The 13425-nt window shown below is 44.7% G+C and overlaps 1 protein-coding gene across 1 annotated transcript in view; it reads left to right on the forward strand.

The window, feature by feature from the left end:
* Positions 1-1334: 1334 nt before the first annotated feature.
* The window catches only part of FER1L6 (fer-1 like family member 6), a 129054-nt gene continuing 116963 nt past the window's right edge, over positions 1335-13425 (forward strand). The window contains exon 1 of the mRNA XM_087890886.1: positions 1335-1473. Coding sequence (XP_087747012.1) covers positions 1457-1473 — 17 coding nt within the window. The 5' untranslated portion in view covers positions 1335-1456. The remainder of the gene's footprint in view (positions 1474-13425) is intronic.

Genomic DNA, 13425 nt, shown 5'->3' on the forward strand with positions numbered 1-13425 from the left:
TTCTAATATAGATTTGAATTATACACAAATGAAGGCAACTATATGTGTCCCAGGATAATGTTGCAGGATCCAATCTGGGTCGGTTACCGGGACCCAGTGGTGAAATGCAAATTTTTTTACTACCAGTTCTGTGGGTGTGGCTTGGTGGGCGTGGTGTGGCTTGGTGGGCGTGGCAGAGGAAGGATACTGCAAAATCTCCATTCCCACCCCACTCCAGGGGAAGGATACTGCAAAATCTCCATTCCCACCCCACTCTTGGGGGAAGGATATTGCAAAATCTCCATTCTCACCCCGCTCTGGGGCCAGCCAGAGGTGGTATTTACTGGTTCTCCGAACTGCTCAAAATTTCTGCCACCGGATCTCCAGAACCTGTCAGAACCTGCTGGATTTCATCCCTGCTGGGACCACAGGGTTAGTCTTCCAAGCTTTCGGACTCATGCTGGAGCCCATCCTCAGGGAATTTCTCTCTTGTGTGCACATTCTGGTAAGAGAGAAGTTCCCTGAGGATGGGCTCCAGCACGAGTCTGAAAGCTTGGAAGACTAAACCTGTTGTTCCGGTGACCGACCCAGATTGGATTCTGCTGTCTTTCTACATTGTAATTCATTGAGAGCTGGTTTGGTCTAATGGTTAAGGTACCTGGGCTAGAAATCCAGAGACTATGATTTCTACTTTAGCCACGAAAGATAGCTGAGTTCACTTTGGGCCAGTCACCTTCTCAGTCCACCGACCTCACAGGCTTGTGGAGGGAAAGTAGAAGGAGGAAGGTGTGAATTTATTATTTGCAAAAATAAGAAAGTGGGATATAGATAGATATAGACAGACAGATGATAGAGAGAGAGAGAGAGAGACAGATAAACAGGTAGATAGATAGATAGATAGATAGATAGAAAGACAGACAGACAGACAGACAATGATAGATAGATAGATAGATAGATATAGATATAGACAGACAGATAATAGATAGATAGATAAATAGATAGATAGATAGATTGATAGATAGATAGATAGATAGATAGAGATAGATAGACAGATAATATGATAGATGATGGATGAGAGAGATGAGAGAGAGAGAGAGAGACAGACAGACAGACAATAGGCAGATAGACAAATTTCTCTGATGTCATCCCCCTTAAAACAAAGTTGCAACTGTTTGGAGAAATGCGACTAGTTTCTGTTTTGTAGAAGATCTCACCGAAAGCAAATATCAAACAGTTGTGCATTGCCTCATTTAACTGCACGGTCTTGGATGCTCTGGGACTTAACGTCAGAAGTCTTGAAAATAACTGTATGTTTGAACAGCCCCACCCTGTTGCAGCAGCTGATACTTTGGGAAGTTAACTACAAGGAAACCCTATGAACGGGAGCAGAAAAAGAATGGCTTGTTCCTTGAGTTAGTCACAGGAGATACCGTCTGTAGTGGGCTACCGGGAAGCAAGTGTGGCATTCAGAAGGATCATGGAGAAGCCAGCAAAGTAAGTTAATGCATCTGAGATTGCAATCTGCCTTGGGAGGTTCAGAAGAGGAATCGGCCCAATTTAGCCATCTACAAGCATTAGGAGGCACTACAACATCTTGGATGGGAACTCTTGAGACTTGTAGTCCTCACATTTGGAATCAAGTAGGCTGGGCAAGACTGAGTAATAAGTGCAGTGTCTACATGGCTCCTGTAAGGTACCCGTAGCGAAACAAAGGGATGCAGCTATAGTTAATGAATGCACGGGTCAGTAGGTGCTTTAGAGTAGCCAGCTTAGTTTGAATGCACTCAGTGGCTCTGCTTTGCTGGTATCACAATTAAGAAAACTTTTAGCCCATCCTGTGATAGACAGTCAGCCTGCCTGATTTGTTTATGGTTTAATGTATTGTGTAAAGATAGCAAATTAGGTGGAATAAAGCGGGGGTTGAATTAACTGAAAGGAAGCATGTTATTCGAGCATAATATAAGTGGTACTTCCTATCGAATGGACCTGCATAACACTGAAGAGAGCATTTAATATACTGTAAATGTCTTCTAAGAGATTCTATATAGTTCCGTGATTTTAGGTTTGTAAGATAATAGAATTGCTGAAGTTGCTGCACCTGTTCAACCAGTCTGGCTGTGATAAAAATAGTGACTTAATACTTTTCTTCTTATTAAGGAGATTTCTCTGCATACATTAGAGGAAAGAAGCCTGTTACTTCCTGGAGTTATCAGACTAAAATTCTCACCATACTTTATTCTTGGTTACGTTGACCAAGAATGTTGCAACCTGTCGGTCAGCAGCACTTAGAACAGGAGTTTCCAAACTTGGCAATTTTAAGACTTTTGAACTAAGATGGCTAAGGAATTTTGGAGTTGAAGTCCACAAGTCTTAAAGTTGCCAAGTGTGGAGACTCCTGACCTAGAGAGTTAGAGGTTCCTTATATTTAATATAATCTGATGGCTTTGGAGAGTGGGTGTGATTAGACATACCCGCAGCTTCTTTACGTTATTGTAATGGGGATCAGAAATTAACAGAGAAGAGGAAACCCTTTCTGAGGTTGAATATTGTCAAAAAATAGAGCCTTGGTAGTACAGTGGTCTAAGGCACCCTGTTATTAAGCTGGTTATTAAGCTCAGCTGCCTGCAATTACTGCAGGTTCGAATCTCGCCAAGGCTCAAGGTTGATTCAGCCTTCCATCATTTCTAAGGTAGGTTAATTGAGGACCCAGTTGTGGGGGCAATAAGCTGACTTTGTATAAATATACAAAAGAATGAAGGCTATTGCTTAGCGCATTGTAAGCCGCCCTGAGTCTCCGGAGAAGGGCGGCATATAAATCAAATTTTAAAAAAATAATAATCTAATCTAAGAATGAGCTTTCGCCACTCTGTTTTCCTGAAAAAGGGAGCGAGGAAAGAGGAGAAACTATGTTTAACTTTTACCCTGTTTTACAGTCCTAATCCTAATATAGTCCTTTGCATAGAAAAAAAAAAGACTATTTAGGTAGAATATGTGCAAAGTTTGGTGTGGCATTGACAAGAGTTTTGGACAAGGAGCTGTAGAGTGTCTGTGGAGATTCTCAGACATCCATGTCATGGTTGTCCCAAGGGTGTTTTTTCAAGAGGCAAAGAGGACTTTCTGGTTTTTCTTTGAAGACGTTTCGCTTCTCATCCAAGAAGCTTCTTCAGCTCTGACTGAAGAATTTCCCCACCATCCAGTCAGAGCTGAAGAAGCTTCTTGGATGACAAGCGAAACATCTTCAAAGAAAAAACAGAAAGTCCAATTGCCTCTTGAAAAAGCACCTTTGGGAGCTGTAGGGTGGAAAAGATCTTTCCTTCTCAGTTTATCCACCATGGTCAAGATATCTAGAGGGGGAATCTTCTCTTCATCTGATAGCCACCTTCAAAATGGTGTACTCTCGTTGAGGCCCCAGACCTACTGGCAGAGCCAGGTCTTCAGGCCATTATGGGAGGCATCAGATCTCACCTTGGGGAATATGATATCTCAAGGAGCCACAGCAGAAAAGTCTCTTCTCTTGGACTCTGCCAGCTGAAATGTCTTGAACAATGGGATCCACAACATGCCCTTTCTGCTGGCATAGTGGGGGTGGGGGTGGGGGGATGGACAGTTCCTCAGATAGCCTGGATCCATGCCATGAAGGGCTTTAAAGCAGTGGTGAAATGTAAAATTTATTACTACCAGTTCTGTCGGCTGAAGAGGTTGTAAAAAAATGCTTTCAAAGCCTCTGACGATCCCAGCTGACTTGCCTGATCAGCAGAGGGGTTTTTTCCTTTTAAAAACATTTTTTCTATAACCTCTTCGGCCCAAGAGGTTGTAGAAAAAATGCTTTTAAAAGCATCTGACGATCTCAGCTAAGCCGCGCAATCATCAGAGTCTTTTTAAAAAACTTTTAAAAGCATTTTTTCGGCTAAAGAGGTTGTAGAAAAAATGCTTTTAAAAATTAAAAAAAAGCCTCTGATGATTGCGTGGCTCAGCTGGACAATGGGGGGTGGGGGCAGGGATTTTTGCTACCAGTTCTCCAAACCACCTGCCTCCATCGCTACCGGATCGGGTGATCCGGTTCGAACCGGGAGCATTTCACCCCTGCTTTAAAGGTAATTACCAACACATTGAATTGTACCTTGAAGCAAACCAGCAACCAATGTAGTTTGTGGAACAGCCATGTATCAGGGGCCACCCTAAGGCCCCCAAGAACCATCAAGATTCAAAGAAAAGGCATGTGAGATGTCATGCCTCAACAGCAAAAGGCCTTATATATCTAGTGGGAAATGTTGATTGTTCCCTAGGTGCTCCTTTTCCTCTTTGTCTAATTGTGCTGACAGTGTTTCAACAACTCACACTTACTGAGTGTCTTTGGCTAATAGCAAACAAACAGAACTGATAGACTGAATGAAACAAAGAGCGTGATTTATGTGATTTATAGCAATAAAATAGACACTTGTCATCTAAGGCAAGTTATTAACACATTTTCCTTGAGAAGGCGCAACAGCAAAAGTTCATGAAAAGTTAGCTGGCTTTCTTTGCTTGTCTGAGCCACTTGGGGGTGCAACAGAGTAATTTTGCAACGGGACAATGAAAAGGCAATAGGGAAATAAATAAGAGCGGATATTTTGTACGCACTTGCATAAAGAATGTACTGTTGTCTTCTAGAAATTAAAATATATGTGTTGCTGCAGCTTTCAAGCTCTTGGGTCTTACATTCTCTTGGTATTGCATTGGAAGATTATAATGGGTGCTGAAATCCACAATATGAAAATGGCTGGGGAATTCTGGGAGATGAAGTCGGTACATCTTAAAGTTGCCGACACTGAGAAACACTGTTCTATATAGATCACGAGGAACATGATCTACATAGAGGTTCAGATTTCCCAAGTATCCTGAGTACCAGTAAATTATTTATGGGCTTCAATCAAAGGCCAATCTGGATTTACGGTCCTTTATCATCCTGATTTTTTGGTTCTTTCAAATTACAATCAAAGGCCAATCTGGATTTACGGTCCTTTATCATCCTGATTTTTTGGTTCTTTCAAATTGCAAGGGGCACCTGATCCATGTAGAGATTACCTCATGAAGATGATTCACAATCCCAAATAACCAGTCAGATTTGGCCATCTTAAAACATGAAGTGAATCTAAAGAGACACTATTGTTTCTTATCTTTTCATTGTCTTCTGAAAGTCTCTCTCTCTCTCACTCTCTCTCTCTCTCTCTCTCTCTCTCTCTTTCCCCCCCTCTCTCCTTCCCTCCCTCCCTCCCTCCCTCATCATCATCATCTCTCTCTCTCTCTATCATCTATCATCTATTGTCTCTCCCTCCCTCCCTCTCCCTCCCCCTCTCTCTGTTTTGTTTCATACGTGTATCTGGAGAAAAAAATGGTGGCTGTTGCTTTTATCACCAAACAATAATATTGTTTATTTATTTTAAGAGACTTGTAGAACCACCCATACTGACACAGCAGCTCTGTGTGGCGGACAAAAGAATAAAAATAATAGAAAACCCTCAAAATAAAGCCCAATAAAAACTTATGGCATCCCAAGGCAGCACTGTCCCATACAACCACGGATGGGCTCCAGCCTCATCCTACATCAAAGCTTGTGAGAAGAATAACCTTTTCAAGGCCTCCCATAAGAAAGAGGTTTGTTTTCTGCTGGATTCTGCTGAAGAGTCCAGGAAACTGAGGTGGAAAAAAAAAACAACCCTGAATAAACATGCTATAGATGATAATGATACGAGAAATATGATAATACTTAAGGGAAGGGACTTGGAGTATGTTTCTCATCTGTTTGACAGGAAGTTGATTTCCCGTTAAATAAGGATGATGAAATCAAAGACATTTAACAGAACAGAATAACAGAATTGGAAGGGACTCGGAGATCTTCTAGTCCAGCAATGGCTAACCTTTTTGCCGTTGCGTGCCAAAAGCGAGGGGGAGTGCAGGGGGTTGAGTGTGCGCATGCCCACACCCATAATTCAATGTGCACCGCCCCCATGCATGCACGCACGACCCCCCCCCCGCGCTCCCACCACTTTTGGCCCATGATGGCACGGTGAGCCCAGTAGGCCTGTTTTTTGCCCTCCCCAGGCTCCAGAGGCTTTCTAGGAGCCTGGGGAGGGCCAAAACAGCCTTCCCCACCCTCCCTGGAGGCCAGAAATGGCCCATTTCCCGATTTCCGGTGGGTCCAAAAGGCCCGAAAATCAGCTGACTGGCGTACGCATGCACACTGGAGCTAAACTAGGGCAACACTTGCGTGCCGACAGATATGGCTCCGCGTGCCACCTGTGGCACGCATGCCATAGGTTCGCCATCACGGTTCTAGTCCAACTCCCTGCTCAGGCAGGAAATCCTATACCATTTCAGACAAATGATTATCCAATCTGTTCTTAAAACCTTCCAGTGTTGGAGCACCCACAATCTCTGGAGGCAAGTTGTTGCACTGATGAGTTGTTCTAGTTGTCAGGAAATTTGATCAGTTTCCATCCATTGCTTCTTGTCCTGCCTTCATGTGCTTTGGAGCTTAAGTTGACTCTCTCTTCTTTATGGCAACCTCTTAAATATTGAACACTGTTATCTAGTCCTTCTTTTCATTTTCAAAATATTTGTGCAATGTGATTTGAAATATCTATAAACCTTTAGCTCTATCTTACCCCCTTGACTTACTCATCAGTTGGCTCACTCGAAAATCAAGAATATTGACACTTTCCCCATTGGATGAGATAAAAACACAGCAATGTCAAGAGATGGCTCATTATACAGCACTTGTTTGTTAACAAATTCTTTTTCCTTCAGTTGTCTTTTCACAGCAATGTAATAGTGCTGATGACAGATGTCCCCTTAAATCAAAAGTGATGGCAATGCCAGAGACCAGAAATATCTGTTTGGTTTAGCCTTTATTTCATTTAGGGATGGACTGAGATAGGTTAATAATTTAATCTACAAGTCTACTCATAATGACCTTAAACATCTTGTAGGTGTCAAATTTCTTTTGGGAGACTTAGGGAGAAGTAGATATATTTCATGGTATATATGACATGGACAAAGAAGAAATGACAACAGTAGTCTTGATTTCATCACTGTCCCTCAGGAGCACTGAAGCAGAGCTTCAATGCAAATTTATTGACTGATAAGATGCTTTGCTTTAGCTTTCCCATGAATTTTACCTAGTGGAATAGACCAGTGACGGGTTTCAAAATTTTTTGACTACTGGTTCTGTGGGCGTGGCTTGGTGGGCGTGGCATGGCATGGCTTGGTGGGCATGGCTTGGTGGGCATGACAGGGGAAGGATACTGTAAAATTTCCATTCCCACCCCCACTCCAGGGGAAGGTTACTGTAAAATCTCCATTCCCACCCCACCCAGGGGAAGGTTACTGCAAAATCCCCATTTCCTCCTGATCAGCTGGGACTTGGGAGGCAGAGAATAGATGGGGACGGGGCCAGTCAGAATTTTTACTACCGGTTCTCCAAACTACTCAAAATTTATGCTACCGGTTCTCCAGAACTGATCAGAACCTGCTGAAACCCACCTCTGGAATAGACCATTTGCTGCCTGGGGAATTCTAAGAGTTGAAGTTGAAGTTGAAGTATTCACATACGAAGTGTCTGCAGTGGGGAAGACTAGACTATGTAAATGTTTTCTCTGATCCTGCTGGGACAATCTCTTGTTCTAGAGTAAATTGGAGAACCATTGACTTCCCAATCAATTGGTGGGCTGGCACGTGTGCACACTCATGCACAGCTCAACTTACACAAGTTGCACATGCACATGCTTGCTGGCCCATCGCTTGTACAAGTTGAATTTCACATGTGCGTATCCGCTGGTCCATCTCTCACGTGGCCTGGTTCTCCTCCCCACCCTTTGCCAGGCCACCAAACCACAAAGGTTGGGACTACTGATCTAGTAGATCCGATGGCTTTTCTTTCTTTCATGTATAGAGTATAGAGCAGTGGTGGGATTCAAAATTTTTTACTACCAGTTCTGTGGGTGTGGCTTGGTGGGCATGGCAGGGGAAGGATACTGTAAAATCTCCATTCCCTTCCCACTCCAGGGAAAGGATATTGCAAAATCCCCATTTTCTCCCGAACAGCTGGGACTCGGGGGAGGTAGAGAATAGATGGGGGTGGAGCCAGTCAGAGGTGGTATTTACCGATTCTCCAAACTACTCAAAATTTCTGCCACCGGTTCTCCAGAACTGGTCAGAACCTGCTGAATACTACCTCTGGTATACAGCTAGATTAATTTCTTAATCAATAATATCTTACTTTAATAAAAGTAAACACCATTTTTCCAGAGGTGCTGTAGTTTAGTCAGACAGGTAAAAGATGTTTCAGAACTATGATGTAATGCAATCTAGAATTCCTCAGACATTCATAATTTGAGATTCGTCTTTCAGTTTTGGGTGGGAGCACCATTTCGTGACAAAGTTTTTCAATTTCACAGCCCGTGACTTTTGGCTAGGTGGAACCCCGACTTAAATTTATTGTGGCGCCTAATGAAACGCCTCCTTTGTCAACAAAGAAATTTCTGTTCAACTTTTGTATTCACCTCTCTCACTCTGCAAAAACAGAGGGGAAGAATATAAAAGAATAGGATGAGATTCACCTGCATTTATGGTGATGAATGGCAGGGATTAATTCATCATTGTAAATTTGACTGATTTATAATCTGCTTAATACCAGGAATTTTTTGGGGGGGGCAGAGATAATTGCAACGCTGCCGTGACATCTCATTCCGTTCTTTCGAATAACTCCCGTCAACTGATGGAATCACCGAGTTGTTTTTTAAAAATCCTAAAAGACCAAAGATGTAGACAGCTGTCTAATAAAGAGGAACCCCATTTTTTCTGGATAAAAAGCCGCATTTTGTTAGGAAGTTACTGTTTTTTCCCCCAGCCTTCAGACTCCATCTCTCCGCAATTTAAATCCATTATTCTGTGTTTCTTGTTGTGGAATGACAGTGAACAGGTCTGAATTCATGCTTTTCTAATAGACAATGAACAAGGCAAAATAGTCTAGATGCTAACATTTTTTCCCCCCAACTTTGAGTCAGTTTTGGACTCCTGGTGACTGCCTGGATTAATCCCTGCAGGTTTTTTTTTTACAAGATTTCTTAGAAGTGGTTTGTTCTTGCCTCCTTCTTAGAGCTGAGAAAGAGCGACTGGCCCAAAGTCACCTGGCTGATTTTATGCCCAAGGTGGGAGTAGAAGTCATAGTCTCCTGGTTTGTAATCTGGTACCTTAACTACTACACCGAACTGATTCTCTTTTAGTGATATGTCTCCCTTGAGTTAGGGTTAGGGTTAGGTCCCCATGAAGTTGGAGAGCAAAATGGATGTCGCCAATGGCTTTGTAGTGCATCGGTATGTTTAGGAGGGGGCAGAGTTTTTCAGCGCACCTTTCTTACCTGTCCATGTCAATTACATGGGTTAAATGGTTAAATACGTTGCAAAATCCTATTGGAGTGTAAACCCACTTAGGGTTAGAGTTAGGTCCCCATGAACTTGGAGAGGAAAATGGATGTTGCCATTGAATTCGCAGAACATCATTATGTTTAGGAGTTTGTTTATTTATTTATTTATTATTGAATTTCTATACCGCCCTTCTCCCTGAGGACTCAGGGCGGTGTACAGCCAGAATTAAAAAACATGCCAGTACAAATATTAAAAAACAATTAAAAGATATATAAATTTGGCCCAATTAAAACTCACTACCAATTAAAACATTTAAAACATTTAAAAATTTCTTCTTAAGCCAGCCCGGCTTGCTTGAAAAAATGGGTTTTAAGGGCACGACGGAAGGCACTGAGGTCTTGGATTCTCCTTATCTCTGGGGGCAGCTGATTCCAGAGGGTAGGTGCCCCCACAGAGAAGGCCCTCCCCCTGGGGGTCACCAGCCTGCACTGTTTGGTTGATGGCACCCCGAGGAGGCCCTCTCTGTGGGAGCGCACCGGTCGATGGGAGGTCGTCGGTAGCAGCAGGCGGTCTCAAAGATAGCTAGGCCCTATGCCATGGAGCGCTTTAAAGGTGATAACCAGCACCTTGAAGCGCACCCGGAAGACCACCGGGAGCCAGTGCAGCTCGCGCAGGAGCGGTGTTACATGGGAGCGCCATGCTGCTCCCGTCACTACTCGCGCTGCTGCGTTCTGGACCAGCTGGAGCCTCCGGGTGCTCCTCAAGGGGAGCCCCATGTAGAGAGCGTTGCAGTAGTCAAGGCGAGAGGTGACGAGGGCATGAGTGACTGTGCACAGGGAATCCCGATCAAGAAAGGGCCGCAACTGGCGAATCAAGCGAACCTGACAAAAGGCCCCCCTGGTTACAGCCGTCAGATGTTCCTCCAAAGACAGCTGCATATCCAGGAGGACTCCCAGATTGCGAGCCCCCAATAGTCAGTGATGGAGTCAACTGACTATATCGGGATGCTGGGAGCCACAGCCACTCAGTCTTGGAAGGGTTGAGCTTGAGCCTGTTCCTCCCCATCCAGATCCGCACAGCCTCCAGGCACTGGGACATCACTTCAAGGGCATCGTTGGGGTGGCCTGGGGTGGAGATGTACAGCTGGGTGTCATCAGCGTACTGGTGGTATCTCACCCCAAAGCCACGGATGATCTCACCCAGCGGCTTCACATAAATGTTGAACAGAAGGGGCGAGAAGACCGATCCCTGCGGCACTCCACAAATGAGAGGCCTCGAGGTCGACCTCTGCCCCCCTGCCAACACAAACTGCAACTGGTCAGAGAGAAAGGAGGAGAACCACCGTAACACGGTGCCTCCCACCCCCAACTCTTCCAGCCGGTGCAGCATGATACCATGGTCGATGGTATCAAAAGCCGCTGAGAGGTCTAACAGGACCAGAACAGAGGAGCAACCCCTGTCCCGAGCCCTCCAGAGATCATCAACCAACGCGACCAATGCCGTTTCCGTGCTGTGCCCAGACCTGAAACCCGACTGGAACGGATCTAGATAAGATGTTTCCTCCAGGAATTGCGGAAACTGTCACGCGACCACATTCACAACAATCTTCGCCATAAAGCGAAGGTTGGAGACAGGACGGTAGTTGGCCAATATTGCCGGATCCAGGGACGGCTTCTTGAGGAGAGGCCTCACCACCGCCTCTTTCAAGGCGGTGGGGAAGTAACCCTCACTCAACAAAGCGTTGATAACACCCTGGAGCCAGCCTCGTGTAACCTCCCGGGAAGCCAGTACCAACCAGGAGGGACACGGGTCCAATAAACATGTGGCCGCACTAAGTCTCCCCAAAATCCTGTCCACATCATCGGGAGTCACAGCATCAAACTCCTCCCAGATAACATTCTCAAGACTATTCCTCATCACCCTGCCCTGATCTACCCAGTCAGAGTCCAAATCCCCCCGGATCTGAGCGATTTTGTCATACCGGTATTGTCCGAAATCCTCCGCCCTTGTTAGCCCACCTTTTCTACCTGTCCATGTCAATTACATGGGAAAATCCCATTGGAAGGTAAACCTGCTTAGGGTTGGGGCTAGGTCCAGTGGTGGGTTTCTATTGGTTCAGACGGATTTGGGCAAACCGTTAGCTCTGGCTATCAGCTGTGAGCAAACCGGTTTGTTCCGATTTTGAAATGGGCCCGCCTGCCCTCCCCTGCGTTATACTCACCTATATTTCTGTTTCCTAAGCCAGCTGATTGGTGCAGCAGAGTGGATTGCCGCACCTCAGCTGTTTTCCTTGCCGGCAGCAATGCAAAAGGTGAGTTTTCTCCGAAGTGCGTATGTGTGCACGCACTTAGCAAACCGGTTGTTAAACGAGTGGGATCCCACCAGGGGTGGGTTCTAAAATTTTTTACTACCGGTTCTGTGGGGGTGGCTTATTTTGTGGGTGTGGCTTGGTGGGGGGGTAATGTGACTGGGTGGGCATGGCCAACTTTTTTTTTTAACTTTTAAAAGCATTTTTTCTACAACCTTAAGAGGTTGCAGAAAAATATGCTCTTGGAAGCCTCTGATGATCAGGCAACTCAGCTGGGATTGCCAGAGGCTTTTAAAGGCAATTTTTTTCCTACAACCTCTTCAGCTGAAGAGGTTGCAGAAAAAAATGCTCTTAAAAGCCTCTGACGATCCCAGCTGAGCCGCGCAATCATCAGAGGCACTTTTTAAAAACTTTTAAAAGCATTTTTTCGGCCGAAGAGGTTGTAGAAAAAATACTTTTAAAAGTAAAAAAAAAAAAAGCCTCTGATGAGATGGGCGGGGTAAGCGAGCGGCGACTGGGCTGGGAACCAGTTCAGGAGTCTGGCCAGCCAATGTTATTACCGGTTCTCCGAACTACTACAAATTTTTACTACCGGTTCTTGAGAACCGGTGCGAACCGGGAACAACCCACCACTGAATCCCACACCTGGTTAGGTCCTCATGAACTCACAGAGCAAAATGGATGTCGCCAATGTATTTGTGGCACATCAGTATGTTTAGGAGGGGGCATAGTTTGTTAGCCCATCTTTCCTACCTGTCCATATCAATTACATGGAAAATATCCCATTGGAAGATAAACCCACTTAGGGTTAGGTCCCCATGAACTTGCAGAGCAAAATGGATGTCGCCAATGAATTCACAGCATGTCAATATGTTTAGGAGGGGGCATAGTTTATCAGCCCACCTATTCTACCTGTCCATGTTGATTACATGGGTAAAATCCCATTGGAGCAGAGGTGGGTTTCAGCAGGTTCTGACCAGTTCTGGAGAACCGGTGGCGGAAATTTTGAGCAGTTTGGAGAACCGGTAGCGAAAATGTTGAGTAGTTCAGAGAACTGGCAAATACCACTTCTCATTGGCCCCAGAGTGGGGTGGGAATGGAGATTTTGCAATATCCTTCCCCCAGGAATGGGGTGGGAATGAGGATTTTGCAATATCCTTCCCCTGGAGTGGGGAGGGAATGGAGATTTTACAGTATCCTTCCGCTGCCACGCCCACCAAGCCACACCCACAGAACTGGTAGTAAAAAATTTTGAAACCCACCACTGCATTGGACAGTAAACCTACTTAGGGTCAGAGTTAAGTCCATGAACTCAGTGAGGAAAATGGATGTTGCCAATGAATTTGCAGCGCATCGGTACATTTAGGAGGCAGATGATATTTTCAGCCCACCTTTTTTACCTGTCCAGGTTAAATATAGGGGGGAAACTCGTTGATGGGTAAGCCTACTTAGGGTTATGGTTAGGTCCCCGTGAACTCAGAAAAGAAAATGAATTCCTTAGTAATGAATTCCAAATATACTGATCTGAAAAACTCAGCCCACTTGTAAACATACCGATGCGCTGCTGATTCATTGGCAACATCCATTTTGCTCTCTGAGTTCATTATTCATGAACCATGAACTGAGTTCATGGGAACCTAACCCTAACCCTATGTATTTAACATGGACAGGCAGAAAAGTTTGGCTGAAAATTATATATTTAATGTTTGAAGAATGCAATGCAAGCTTCCAGCT

The sequence above is a fragment of the Pantherophis guttatus genome, chromosome 3 (assembly GCF_059756535.1).
Source record: "Pantherophis guttatus breed Tessera chromosome 3, ASM5975653v1, whole genome shotgun sequence".
Taxonomy (NCBI): Eukaryota; Metazoa; Chordata; class Lepidosauria; order Squamata; family Colubridae; genus Pantherophis; species Pantherophis guttatus.